This window comes from Mustela nivalis (assembly GCF_964662115.1).
Source record: "Mustela nivalis genome assembly, chromosome: 1".
Lineage (NCBI taxonomy): Eukaryota > Metazoa > Chordata > Mammalia > Carnivora > Mustelidae > Mustela > Mustela nivalis.
Genome location: NC_139020.1, coordinates 103,477,246 through 103,492,249, shown reverse-complemented (window position 1 = coordinate 103,492,249; position 15,004 = coordinate 103,477,246). Strand labels below are relative to the sequence as shown.

General features: G+C 43.9%; 1 protein-coding gene and 1 long non-coding RNA gene across 4 annotated transcripts in view; one reads left to right on the top strand and one right to left on the bottom strand.

Annotated features, from left to right (window-relative positions):
- The window catches only part of MCF2L2 (MCF.2 cell line derived transforming sequence-like 2), a 250,664-nt gene extending 247,628 nt beyond the window's left edge, over positions 1 to 3,036 (top strand). For 2 of the 3 annotated variants that reach the window (XM_082692557.1, XM_082692555.1), the window contains 2 exons: positions 1,960 to 2,075; positions 2,464 to 3,036. In XM_082692557.1, coding sequence (XP_082548683.1) covers positions 1,960 to 2,075; positions 2,464 to 2,577 — 230 coding nt within the window. In that variant the 3' untranslated portion in view covers positions 2,578 to 3,036. The remainder of the gene's footprint in view (positions 1 to 1,959; positions 2,076 to 2,463) is intronic. The other variant, XM_082692556.1, reaches the window with a different exon arrangement.
- The window catches only part of LOC309845289, a 42,730-nt gene extending 31,642 nt beyond the window's left edge, over positions 1 to 11,088 (bottom strand). The window contains exon 1 of the long non-coding RNA XR_014301183.1: positions 11,055 to 11,088. This is a non-coding gene — a long non-coding RNA (uncharacterized lncRNA). The remainder of the gene's footprint in view (positions 1 to 11,054) is intronic.
- Between the last annotated feature and the right edge of the window lie 3,916 nt (positions 11,089 to 15,004).

Here is a 15,004-nt window from a genome sequence, read left to right as displayed (position 1 = left end):
GTTTTCATTTCAGAGACGTGTTATGTGTGTCCACTGTTGGAAGGAAAATGGGTATCTCTCTGGAGCTGCTTCTAAGGCATATAGACAACTTTGGTTTAGACTAAACTGGGGGGCCGAGGGACTCCAGGCCTCCCCCACCCTCACCCGTGATACCAGGAATGAAGGAGGCCTGGTGTGCTGACAGTCCCCAGCCAGGAGGTGGCATCTGGGTCATGAAGCACTGGGAAGATCATTTCTTTCCAGGCTCAGGCAGATCCTTCCTGAAGGCAGGAAAAAGCCCAGGTGACCTTGAAATGATGCAGTCAACCTGTGGCCAAATGTGTGAGAGGTCCCCCGTGGCAGCCCTGTGCCGGGTTGAGGGTCCCCTTTCTTCTGGCTGGGCCCACAGGAGAGGGGAAACCCGTTACCAGTGCCTGGTCGCCATTTTACCCCAGGTGTCACCTACTGCAGAGTGGCTGGAACTGGCTGTCAGGTCTTTAAGCTGCACTATCACCCCCCTAGTCCTGCTGCCCCCAGGCCCTGAGTGCTCCATAGTTGCTTGAGGCCTCAGGCCAGGCCCCACTCCTGCCCTCCCAGCAGGTGGCTCTGGGGTCCCTCCCCCCACCCCGCTTTGTCTGGGGCACTGAGGCCACAGACCCTGGAGACATTGTCTTTCTGTTCAGACGGGGTTGGGGAGAGGGTGGTCCAGGGCAATGTCTCCAGTGTCCTCCCTTATAGCCTTTCAGCAAGACTGCCATTCCTCATCCTCCCTGTCTGTTCCCCGGTGTAAGGGGGTCTGTGTTGGATGACTGCTCTAGAGAGATGTCTCTGGGCGTTACTGTGGATACCCCCAAATCCTGTCTGGGGGAGGGCAGTGAGAGGCAGCTCCCTGAGCCAGTTTCTCCTCTACCTTCAACCCCCCACCCTACCATGTCCTGGGACTAGAAATCAAACCAAGTTTGCTGCAGTCTGAGAGAACTGTGTCCAGCTGCCTTACAGTCAATCCTCCAGCATCAGGTGGGGTCCCTGGAGGCTTTCAGGAAGGGGCTGCCTGGCTGCTCTGGAGAGAGCCTTCGGCCCCAGAATGAAGCTTGGGAAGTCTCTGGGCTGCAGTCAAAGTGTTCCCACATGTGCCCTTCCTGCTCATTGGTAAAACTGTGCCACCACCCCCAACTGTAGGCTCCTTTGGGATTCCCATGTCTAGGATCCCCCACTCCCATGCCCTGCTAATGCCCTTCAAGGCCTCATCCCAATCTCTGCCCTTGAATTGTCACCTGAACAGAAACTTGGTCCTGCACTCAGATTCCTGCGGGATGGATTACTCAGCTGCCGCTCGGCCACTCAGTCAACAGAACTTGGCCAAATCTCAGTTTCTCATCTGTGAAATGGAGCTAAAGCTCTTCCAGGGTTATGTGAAGCTTAACTTTTGACCAACTGGCACCCCAGCAGGCAAAAAGAGTGGCTCAGTGTTTGGGGTGCTGCTGTTCCCCTCAGTGTCTATCAGCCCCAGGGACATGATAGGTGCACAGTGACATGACTGGCCCATTAATGAATCAGTTCATTGGAGAGAGAGGCAGGATGTACTTGCTTCTCTGACTTCCCGTGGGGACAGCAGTGACAGAGGTTGCCACGGTAATGGGAAATGGGCAGTAGTCAGGGGAGAGAAAAGGGGGCAAGGGGAAAAGAAGGGAGGGAAGAAGGGTGGAGGGAAGGAAGGTCGTCAAGCACAAAAAGACAATGACCGTTTTCTTGGAGGACAAGGAGTAGGACTATGAGCACCATGTAGACATGTCTTCTCAGTCACACACACTCACAAAATTTTGAGCTGGGAGAGGGAAACTGGAGATCACAGACCTCTACCTCCCCCCCCCAAGGTGAGGCCGTCCAGGTCCTGGGAGATTGGGAGTTAGAGATGGGGGAGAATGGGTTCTTGGGGACAGGAACTGCCTGGAACATCTGGCCATCCCCTCCCCCACACAGCAGGCCAAATTCTTCCCTTTCTCCAAGGCTGCTCCAGCAGAGAGTTCATCTCCATGGAAACCTCTGAGGAGCCTGAAGGTGCAGAAGAAATGGAAAAGGAGAACAGTGCTCTGAGTGTAATTTATGTTTTACTTACCTCTTTCATTTTTCTTCCTCATTCCTATCCATCAGCTTCTCCTTCCTGCCTCTTCCTCTCCCTGTTTCCTCCCTCTCCCCCTTTTCATAATTCTCACCCAGAAGGACCAGGCCTAACTCGGGAAGCTGAGGTCACTGAATCTGCAAAGTGCCTCAGACCTCCCAGACTAGCATGACCCCGTCTCCTTAGCAATGCACTAGTTTCTCACCATAAATATGGGGCTCCTGCCGGAATCCTGCGTGTCCCCGTGGGAGAGCTAGGGTGGGCTCCAACCTGTCCCCGGGAATTACTGCTTGCCCCTGGCCCAGGCTCGGGCACTCCCCGGCATTGCCAAATCTGAGTGTGTACCACTGTGCCCTCCCTTACAGCTATCCGGACTTTTCCAGTTGGACGACAGTTATGAATCGTGTTCCTCCAAATCTGTCCCGGAAATGGGAGAAAGCATCCAGGGGAAAAAAGAAGGTGACGATGAGGACATGTGAGTGTGAAAGAGGAAAGAACAGTAAGCGAACTGGTTAGCCATTGCTCCCCTGACTCTTGCTGAATTTCAGGACAACGAACAAAACTAAGCCAGGGTCCACTGGCTTGCTCGCCCCTGCGGTTGGGGGGACAGCTAGCTTACGGGCATAAGCAGTGCGGGCGAGAGAAGGATGCCTGAGGACCCCCTCCCCGGAGAACTGACACTGGCACCAGACCCCCGCGGCTCCCCGCTCGGCCGAGGCCCCCAGACCGCCTTCGTTCCGCTCACAGGCTGCGGCGGCCGCTGGGGGGCCCGGCCCACCCTTACACTGAAAGCAGCCAAGGGGCCTCGGACCCTCCGAATCTGTCACCGTAGCGCGGGGGAAGGTCCCGGACCACCTTCCAGAAGACTAAGGGTCCACGGCCTCCGGGGGAGCCCACCCTCCGGGTATGAGCCGCAGGGAACCTGGGAGCTGCTCCCCACGCGCCTGCGCAACCTCGGGTTGGTGGGCAGAGAGACTCGCAACTTCGCGGGCTCGCTCCACACGCGCCTGCGCGGGGACTCGGTGCAGCGGCCGGAGAGCCTCGAGGCTGTCACGCGCCTGCGCGAGCGCCGGAGACCCGCGCGAACCCCGGATCCGCTCTACGCGCGTCTGCAGAGGTTAGCGAAGCTCAGTCCTGGACCGCTCGGCCCAAGGTTTCTCAACGTTGCACTCAGACTTTGGGGGCTGGGGAATTCTATGTCGGGGAGGGGAGGGCAGTCTTAGCATTGTAGGGTATTTCACAGCATCCTTGGCCTCTTGCCGCAAGATGCCAGCAACAGCCCTCTCCCACCCGTTCACCCAAATTATGACAATCAAAAATGCCTTCAGACGTTGCCAATTTTTTCCCGGGGCGGGAGTGGGGAGATCCGTTGAGAATCTCCTCCCCGAGCCTTGGAGGAGCCGAAACTCGACAGGGGCAGCCCTGTGCTCTTCTCCCCGAATCCCCACCCCGAATCCGGTGGTGTTTGTGTTACTTTGTCCCAGGATTGTATCCTTTCAGAGAGGGTTGGTTCCAAGTTAATGTCTGAGGTATTCCGTTTTAGATTTATTGGTTTTAAGATTAGTTTCAGTTATTTTCAGTTATTTTTTATTTTTCGATATATTAGTTAATTTTTAGGTAACCTCTATTTTGGGTTTTCTAGTTATTTCATTTTATAGCTTTAAAGTTACTTGTTTATAAATATTTTGTTACTTATTTAGCTACTCAAAATTCACTGCAAGTTTTTTTAAAAATTTTATTTATTTATTTGACAGAGAGAGAGATCACAAGCAGAGGGAGTGGCAGAGGGAAAGGGAGAAGCTGACCCTATGCTAAACAGGGAGACTGACATGGGGCTCCATCTCCAGACCCTGGGATCATGACCTGAGCTGAGGGCAGACGCTTAATGACTCAGCCACACAGGCGCCCCACACTGGAAGTTTTAAAATTATTTTTGAATTATTTTCAGAAAAAAAAATGTTTTTAGTTGTTTTAGAGTTTTTTCTCATTTGTTTTAGTTATTTATAATCACAGTTATTTTTAGTTATTTTAGAGTGGGGTTGTTTATTTTTATATTCATTTATTAATTATCTTTTACTTATTTGGTTTTCAATTATTTTATTTTCAATTGTTGCATTTTTTAAAAATTTTATTTACTTGACAGAGAGAGATCACAAGTAGGCAGAGAGGCAAGCAGAGAGAGAGAGGAGGAGGAAGCAGGCTCCCTGTTGAGCAGAGAGCCCGATGCGGGACTCGATCCTAGAACCCTGAGATCACCACCTGAGCTGAAGGCAGAGGCTTCAACCCACTGAGCCACCCAGGCGCCCCCAATTGTTGCATTTTTGAACATTATATTTCCTGAATTTTTTATTTTCAGAGTTTTGAGATAGTAGTTTTGAGTTATTTTTAGTTATTTATTCTCAAATTACTTTTCAGTTACATCTTGGCCACTTAAAATTGTTTTTTCTGTTCTGTATTTTTACTTCTTTCATTTTCAGAATTATTTACTATTAGGATTACTTTGTCTAGGGGATTTAAACAAAAGAGAGACACGACATCAGTTATTTTAACAGAAAGAATTTAGTATAAAGAATTGTTATCCAGCTATTGGAGAGTTTAAGAGGGAAGAAGTGATAATGTGATACCATGGAGATGTTAACTGCAAGAAGCATCTACCAGCCCAAGGGCTGAGGGAGCAAAGGGAAGAAATTGGAAGTGGCCTTGCATAGCTGGGGTTAGTCCTCTGAGGAGGAAGTGCTGCCCCATAGGGCAGGTGTCCCAGGAGCTGGAAGTTAGTCTGGGAGCTGCCAGCTGGTGCTGGTGTCTTTGAAGCGGGTGGGGCAGGTGGGGGGGGGGGGTAACTGAAACCAGATATTGCTCTCAGAGTGCAGACCAGTTGCCAGGTGGATGCCAACAGGAACTCAGGTACACAGAGGTCCCTCTCCCCCCTTCTGTCCTCTGGTCAGTCTGCTCTATTGGCCAGGCTTCACAGGGAACAGCTGGCAAAAGAGGTGAGTGGCCCCAGCCCACAAAGCAGTGATTAGAAGGGTGGGCTGAAAGCTAAGAAATCAAGGCTAATAACCAGCACCCTGACCTCTCGAGTTATTTACTTTTAAAGCTAGTTTTGGATTTAGTTAGTTTTGAAATTGTTAGCGTGATTTGATTTTAACTTCTCACTGGACGTGGGATCTGGCTAAGTTTTTGTTTCTCTGATTTGTTTCTGGAATGGAGTGGGAACTTCTTAAACATCTGAGGACTGTCTCCCATGTGACTCAAGAAAATCACTTCAGAATTTAAGAAAACAAAAATAAGTGTCTTACTTTGTTCATAAAGAAGCCCTTTGACTACATGGCCAAAAAAGGGCAGAGACTAAGGGACAGACCATCAGGGAGAGGATCTTCAGCAAAATTGTCCAACAGAGTGTTCTTTGAAATTTTTCAGGAAGTTATGTTGTGGAGCTATCCTCTTGTGCCCCTTTCCTAACAACAAAATATCTTTCTTGATGGTGTGTTTCACATTTGTAGACTACAATATTGATTGTTTGAACACAAAAATAAAGTTGTTTCCAAACCCATAGGAGATCTTATTTCCTCCTACTTGCATTGTTTTCCATTTTGGCCATAGAACATTTATTTGTTTGTTTGTTTGTTTGTTCAGTACCTATTTCCTGAGCACCCCTGTCCTCAGGAAGGTACTGGCATCAGGAGAGACCAGGAAGGCATGAAGACGAGTGAGAAGCTCTCAGTACAGTTGGGGGAGACAGATGTGGAAACCTCATCACAACACAGTGTGACAAATAACATGGGGCATGGAACCCTGCTACTGACTTATCCTGATGTAGTTAGGGATGATCTGACTTCAGGGCTGGGTCTCCTGGAGCAGGCGTTTTCTCCAGGTGGAGAAAGAGAAGAACATCCTGGTCGTGCACAGACACAGAGGCGTGGAGGAGCAATGCATGGCAGGGAGGATGCATTGACAGAGGCCGCTAGGCCACAGGGTTCAGAAAGGCACTAACGTTAGGGCTGGCCCTGGCGCTTGACAGATAGAACCTCATTTGGTCCTCACAGCCAATCTGCAAGAGAGTAGGAAGCAACCTCAAGAGTCAATGCTCTTCCTGGTCACTGTTCCAGTCACAGCCTAGCAGGTTCTCTGACTTGTCATTTCTGGAATTTTGCAGCTCATTTCTGGCTTTATCCTTGGTCTATTCACTCCTCCCCACTTACCTTTGGAGGTGAGTCCCTCCGTCCTCTATCTTTTGATTCCTGCTTCTTAAACATTGTGGGGGAAGGAGGAGGGTTGAGACCAGCCAGCTGTGAGGTGCCGGTGAGGCCAGCTGCAGAGGAGGCAGACAGGAGCAGAGGAGAGCCCCTGTGGAGTCTTCTAGGGGAGTTTTTCTGACCAGCAGGGTGGGAACTGAGCTCTTGGTGAAACAATCATAACCTACAACTGCAACACCCCTTGAAAGTTTGTGGCGATGCCTTCCCAAAGTGCGGAACCTTGGGAAGCTCAAGCCCGTGAATTAACAGATTGGGATTTTTAAAAGCATACAGGGCCCTTTGTTGCATGAAGAGCACTGGACAGGTCTACCCAGTCTAAAGAAAGTAGAGTCCGTCCCAACCTATGATGGCATATTTTCACACTTTTTTATAGAACACATTCTTTCAGTCAGTCTTGAGTATGTTTCTCAGCACACTTTTCTGCTTTGGCTCTCTGGTCATCTTATCAATCACTATATACGTTTCTCAAAGAGAATATTTAAGACCCGGAGCTGGACGCAAGAATCTCTGGATTCTATCAGAATCATCAGAAAACACATCACTTGGATCCTCTTCAACACTTGACCATTGACTAGCCATGTGCCCGCTATAGCAACAGCCCAAAGCTTTCTCAGTCCTTTGGACATCAGTCATTTTCTATATTTACGAAACCAGCCACACTTGGTGGTACTGGCAGAGTGCAAAGTGCTCAAACCCCCGGGCCTCACCTGAGGAGCCTCTCCTTAAAACTTGCATCACAGTGGCCGACCAGAGGAACCATGTTCAGGACCAGTCATCATTGCTGATGATGTCCCCAGGTGCTCTGTGGTAACCCACTCTCACCTTCCACTCTGGCTCCTTTGGCTAACCCCCACACTTTTGCTCTGCTTATAGGTGTCCTCTCAGAGAAACAACAGAAATAATAACAAAGGGTAAATAATAAAGAAACTTATGTCTTCTTTCTATTTGAGTAAATGGAAAAGAATTCAAAACCAGATACAATCTTCCAGCCAGTTATTCAAGTCATCCATAGCTTGCTAGAGTTGCCTGTTGCCCACTAAAGGGACTCATTTCAACATGCTGCCGAGGACTGGGCATGCTGCAGCCCCACAGGAAGGTGACCTAGCTGGAACCAGCCCGGGATCTGTGAAAGCTGTCTGAGTCCACTCTGAACACCAGCCGTGCCTTAGGAAATAATCAGACAAGATGGATATCCTCTAAATCAGCATTTCCCAGAGCATATTTTGCAAAATAGGCAGAAGAGTGTAAGAGTTTGATGAGTTAATCCCATGTTGGAAAAAAAAAAGTTTATATATTTTTAAATTCTATGTATTTTATTTCTCATTTTGTTCATCTCAGTTAGTGAATTAAAGGATTTGAGAACTCTTTCATGAAGGAAGTCTGTATATTTTTGTTAAACTCATAATTTCCCAGACCTGTTTGACCACAGAATCCTTTTCTTTGTGGAATATAACTTTCCTTGTATATTAGTAAGGGGAAAGCTGCTGTAGCAGAGATCTATCCATATAGTGCATTAAAGAATAGTTGTATCTCGTGAGACAGCCTGGATTGTGTATGCAACCTGCTCTTCTCTACACAGTCATTGGGTGTCCCAAGTTCTGGTTTTTCCATCATCTTCTAGAACTTTGTCCTTGTCTACGTAGTCAAAAAGCATGTCTCAGGGATGCCCAACTTGGAGCTTGCAGGAAGGAGAAAGAATTTGGAAGACTGCAACATTTTAAGACCTAGCCTACAAATGTCACGTGGTATATTTTCTTATATTTCTTTAGTGAAAGCCTTCTTGCACAGCCACACCAAGCTACCAGAGGGATTGGAAACCTAGTTCTCGACTACAGCTTTGACACTTGTCAATGTCACCAGTGAGCCTGAAGCAAAGCAGGGACTAGAATCCAGTCTTATAACTCCTAGACCAGGATTACTACATTAAGATTTGCTTACTCAGTCAACATGTTTCAAGTGCCTCTAGAGTTCCAGGTTTACTCTCAGATGGGGATAGAAAACAGCTTCACCAATTCTCTATAAAATGTGTGTCAATTGCATCTGTAATCTGGTATTATTTTTTAAGTATGAATAAACTTTCAAATATGGCTTTTTAAAAAGAAAATATTTTATTCATTTGAGAGAGAGAGCAGAAGCAGGGGGAAAGGCAGAGGGAAAAGAAGCAGGCTCCTTTAGGCTCAGCCAGGAGCCTGATGTGGGGATCAATCCCAGGACCCTGAGATTATGACCTGAGCTGAAGGCTGATGCTTAACCATCTGAGCCACCCAGCAGCCCCTCAAATATGGCTATAAAATAGAAAAATTGTAGATTTATATAATATTTTAATGTACCGGAGAATACATACTATGGAAATAAACATAAGAGGAACAGAGTAGAGAATCTTGAAATGGACTCAAATTCATCTCAGAATTTAAAGCATGAAAAAGGCATTTCAAATTAGTTCTAAACAAAAAAGATCATTTATGTGTGAAAGTGGTACTGGGATCACTAGATAGCAAATATGGGCGGGGGAGAAGTTTCACCTAGACCCTTAAAATTGTTCATATTGTCCTATTATGTGACTTAAAGAAATCATGAAAATAAAAACATTTAAAAATAATTTTGAATAGAGTAAAGCCTTTCTCAGCAAAAATGAAAACCAAAAGCTACAAAAGAAAATCCGGACAATAGAGTCTGTGTAAGATCCAAAAACATATATAGAAAAAAGGAACAGTTAGGAACTTAAAATGGAGCGCCTAAGTGTCTCAGTGGTTTAAGCCTCTGCCTTCAGCTCAGGTCATGATCTCAGAGTCCTGGGATCAAGGCCTGTATTGGGCTCTCTGCTCAGCAGGAGCAGAAGCACCTCTGCTTCCCCCCACCCTCTCTCTGCCTGCCTCTCTGCCTACTTGTGACCTCTCTGTCAAATAAATAAAAATAAAATCTTAAAAAAAAAATAGAAACTCAAAACATACATTTTCAGAACATATGGTAAAAGACTGATTTTCCTTGATATATAAAGAGATTTACAAATTAATAAAAACAATAGAAAAATGGGCAAAGGACATAAATATACACAGGAAAATTAATTAAAAATTCAACAAATATATGAAAAGAAGCAAAACAATGATATGCAGTTTTCATTACCAAACTGTCCAACATTTAAAACTTTGATAATTAACTCAGTGTTGGAGAAGATACAAGAAAGCCAGCACCCTCATAGACTGATGGTAAAAGTGTAAATTAGTACTAAGTTACTAATTTATAATAGAAGAAAATTTATAATAGCTTTCAACATTTTAAAATATATATATGATTTGATCTAGCAATTCCAATTCTAGGAATTTATTTTAATGTTATATCCATACACATGAACAAGGGATACAGATGTTCATTTTAACATTACTCTTTTTAAAAAATTTTATTTTATTTATTTTAGAGCACACAGTGAGGAGGGGCAGAAGGGGGGGAAGAGAAAAAAACACAAGCAGACTCAGTGCTGAACACAGAGCCCAGTGTGGGGCTCAATCTCATGACCCTGAGATCAGACCTGAGCTGAAATCAAGAGTTGGACCCTCAATGGACTGTGTCACCCAGGTGCCCCTTAACGTTACTTTTAATAGGAAAACAAGTAATGTGAGATGGGGAACACCCTGTCTGTGATAGTGTTAAAATTTATCCCCAAATTGATACTTCTGTCTTCAAAGAGTAGAGTCAAATTATCTTCCCTTTGAGTGTGGGCTGTACTTGTGGCCCTAATAAAGAGAATGTGATATAAGTGATGGTAACTGACTTCTAAGACGGGGTTATAAAAAGCATTTTGGCTTCTTCCTCATTCTCTCTCTTGGATTACTCCCCATGGAAGAAGCAAGCTACCATATTGAGAGGACAGTGAAGCAGCTCTATGGAGAGGCCCATGGAGCAGGAGCTGAAGCCTCCTGCCAACAGTCATGGGAATGAGCCTCCTTGGAATAGGTCTCCAGCCCTAGTCAAGCCTTTAGATAGCTTTAGCTCCAGCTGATGTCTTGACTAAAACTTCCTGAGAGACCCAGAGCCAGAAGAAGCCAGCTAAGCTGCTCTGGAAGTCATTACTAGAAGACCATGAGATAATAGATGTTGTTTTAAACTGCTAAGTTTTAGGGTCGTTTGCTAAACAACAATAGATAAGTATATTACATAATAAAAAGCTGGTTAATAAAGTATTGTATTGGCATACAATTGAACTCTATGCAGTTGTTTAAAATAATGTCTTCTGCCTGAGATGTAGGAAACTAGAAAGAGTACCATCCTCATACTTACAAGATCAAAAAAAATCTGGAAAATATGAAAATTCACTTTTTTTGGACCCATGAAAGAGCTCAACTCATAGGGCAAACATGTAGCCTGAAATCTAAGAAAAGACACCTTCAAAGGAAGATGGACTCCAGCACTTGTTTACCTGAAGCAAAGACCTACTATGAGTTGGCGAGAGAAAATAGAAACCCTGGGGGCCACAGGTATCATGGAAATTTGCATCCACTTATAGGTTTTTCTGCAATAGCCTCACTACATACTCACAAAAATGATTAGCAGAAGTCCTAAGAAAGCAACCTTCTTGTCACAGACCAGGAGAGAAGAATATCAGTTGCTGCAGGAAAGGCAACTATGCTCAAATCCTCTTGCCCTATCTTTCCTACAGAACAAAAGCAGAACTCAGTGCCAGAGAAGGGGCAATAAACACTTACACTTTAGGGGGCTGGCAAACCCAACAGCAGCTCAGGAAAGACAACAGAATAAAAACCAAATCTGATCCTGCGGGAGTGTCAGGCCCAGAGCTGCTGGGGGAGGAGGTACTTGGAAAACCACGCATAAACTCTCACCCCAAGACCTGGGAACATAATGCCTGCTTGACTGAGTCTCAGTGAGAACTGAGCACTCACCCTCAGTCCCAGGCCAACTGATAAGCATTGGCCAATAAGCTACAGTGGGCTGAGAGGCTTATGACGGACACCAGGGAAGACCTAAACTGCAGGTGGAGAAGACACTGAGGAAAACATTTGGGCAAACAAATCCATACCTTAAACACAGGTAACACTTGAGGAGTTGGAAGTGTGTAATTATAGCAACAAGAAACCAAGGAGCTACACAGAGGAATGAAAACTGCAAGAAATCATCATCACATGAGTAGGTGCATTATTTATATTTTTAAAAAGATAACTGCTGCTTAAGTAAAAAATAATAACAATATGTTGTAGAATGTATAACAAACAGAGAATTAAAATGTATGACAACAATAGAACTGATGCCAAGAGGGAAGAAATTGAAGTACACTGTTGTAAGGTGTGACGTGTTATTGAATCATTTGAAGGTACATTGTGACACCTTAAAGTTATATCCTGTAAACTCTAAAGCAAACACTAAAATAACATGCAGAGCTATAATAAATAAGCCAACAAATGAGATGAAATGGAATTTTAAAAATGCAGTTAATCCAGGAGTCGGCAGAGAAAGAGGAGAAATGAAACCAAGAACAAACAGGAAAAATAGAAAATAATTGCCAACATGGTAGATATAAACATAACCTATCATATGGTCCAAACACCTCAATTAAAAAGGAGAGATTGTCAAATGGATATTAAAAATAAATAAATAAAAAAGACCACCCTTGTGGCCTGCTCTAAGAAACCCACTTTAAGTATTTTTAGATTAACTGAACAAGAAGCCTTCAGACTGAGGTGGTTTTAATGCCTTAGTAGCTTAGGCAAGCAAACCAAAACCTACGCCTATAATGCCTCAAGTTTAGGAAACTGAAACCTAAGTACAACCAATCACAAACAGCCAGCTAGCTTTTCTCAAAGAATGCAACCACTTAGGCTATAGCTACTTGAATAATTTCCTTGCTTCGCTTCCACCTCTTCTCTAAGAAAGACTTTCCACTAGCACCTGACAGTGGAGTGCTCCTAATCACTTCTGGTTTAGCACTGCCCTATTTAAATTTATTTTTGCTCAAATATACAAAAAGTTTTTAAAAATATTTTATTTATTTATTTGACAGAGAGAAAGAGATCACAAGTAGACAGAGAGGCAGGCAGAGAGAGAAGGGGAAGCAGGCTCCCAGCTGAGTAGAGAGCCTGATGCAGGCTAGATCCAAGGACCCTTGAGATCATGACCTGAGCCAAAGGCAGAGGCTTAAATCACTGAGCCATTCAGGCGCCCCTCAAATATACAAAAATTTTAATAGGCCTCAGTTTAAAGACACAAATAGATTAAAAGTGAAAGAATGGAAAAAGATACACCATGCTAACACTAAAAAAAAAAAAAAAAAAAAAAAAAAGCCAGAATCACTATGTTACTATAAAACAAAGCAGGTCTCAGAATAAAAAATATGACTAAAATAAAGAAGATCATTAAAAAATTATAAAATAGCTAATCCATCAAGAGAATATAGCAATCCTAACTGTTTACACATCAATAACAGAGTTTCAGAATACACAAAGAAAAACAGAACTACAAAGAGAATAAATAATCCATAATTATAGTCCAATATTTCAACTTCTCTCTTGCAAGAATTAATAAAACAATAGAAAAATTGAAGAATATAGAATACCTGAATAACATTAAATGTAAATGGATTAAACACACCAATTAAGGTGCAGCTACTGGCAGAATGAGTAAAAAAAAATGATCCCACTATATGCTATATACAAAGACACACTTCAGATTTACACTTCAAGACTCAGATTGAAAACAAAAAGATAATGATATACCATATACAGAGTAACCAAATGAGAACTGGAGTACCCATAGTAATATTACAAAAGTACATTTTAAAACAAAAATGGTTACAAGACAAAGAACATTTTCTAATTACAAAAGGGTCATTCTATCAAGAATATATAAAAGTCATTAACACAGAGAAGTCTAGCAGCAGAGCCCCCCCAAAACATTAAGCAAACATAGACAGAACTGAAGGAAAAAATAGACAATACAACAACAGTAATTGGAGTTTTTAAAACCCTACTTTCAATGGATAAAACAATTAGACAAAAAACCAAACAGGAAATAGTCTCAAACACTATAGACTAACTAGAACTAACAGACAACTATAGAATGCTTCACATTCAACAAAAGCAGAATACACATTTGTCTCAAATGCTCAAATAATATTCTTCAGGATAGATTGTATGTTAAGCCATAACATATCAACTTGTTGCCTCAATAAATATGAAGGAATTGAAATCATAAGTAGGCTCTCCAATCCTAATGGAATGAAACTAGAAATCAATAACAGAAGGAAATTTGGGGGGATTCACAGATATGTGGAAATTAAAATCAAACTCTTAAATAACCTTAATAATAGGTCAAAGAAGAAACCACATTAGAAATTAGAAAAAAAATTGGGATGAATTAAAATGAAATTATAACATACCAAAACTTATGGAATATATCTGACACAGTGCTTAGAGTTTCCAATAGCTTCTGAAACACCCAGCTGGGGCATCTCTCCTCTAGTCAAAGGCAGGAGTTCTGATAAACAACTCCAAAACTCTGATCCTCTGACCTACTCAGGAGACTGGTTTCAGATACCCTCCAGTGAATGTTGACTGAATCAATGGTTGAGCCTTCTTCCCTAAAGCCACAGAGCCCTTACTATGTATCAGGCTAACTGCTGCTTCCATGTACAACTTTCAGTGACCCCATGTCCTCTAGGGTTGAAGCTGAACTCCTCAATCTGGGTTTTTGGCCTTTCCAAAATGACACTAACTTGACCTTTCAACCATATTCCCAACTTTTTCCTCCAGTATTCTCCAGTCAGGGCTATAACCACTCAAGAGATTTTGCTCCCTGGGTGCTAGGAGAAAGGGCACAGACTTCAGGGCTAAGTAGGTCATGATGCCAGTCTTATCCTATTGCATGATGCTGGGTGGTTCAGTTTCCACATCAAAAAAATTGGAATTTAAAAAAATTCTGCCTTGAGGAGTGCCTGGGTGGCTCAGTGGGTTAAAGTCTCTGCCTTCAACTGGGGTCATGGTCTCAGGGTCCTGGGAGTGAGCCCTGCATTGGGTTCTCTGCTCATCAGGGAGCTTGCTTTCCCCCCTCTCTCTGCCTGCCTCTCTGCTACTTGTGATCTCTGTCTGTCAAATAAATAAATAAAATCTTTTTAAAAAAAATCTGCCTTGAGGAGCACCTGAATGGCTCAGTTGGTTAAGTGTCCAACTCTTTTTTTAAATTTTATTTATTTATTTGACACAGAGAGAGATCACAAGTAGGCAGAGAGAGAGGAGGAAGCAGGCTTCCTGCTGAGCAGAGAGCCTGATGCGGGACTCGATCCCAGGACCCTGAGATCATAACCTGAGCCGAAGGCAGAGGCTCAACCCGTGAGCCACCCAGGTGCCCCAAGTGTCCAACTCTTGAACTCAGCTCAAGTCTTGATCTCAGCGTTGTGAGTTCAAGCCCTGCATTGGAGCCTACTTAAAAAAAAAATCGGGACGCCTGGGTGGCTCAGTTGGTTGGACGACTGCTTTCGGCTCAGGTCATGATCCTGGATTCCCGGGATCGAGTCCCGCTTCGGGCTCCCAGCTCCATGGGGAGTCTGCTTCTCTCTCTGACCTTCTCCTCACTCATGCTCTCTCTCACTGTCTCTCTCTCAAATAAATAAATAAAATATATTTTTTAAAAATCCACCTTGAAGAGT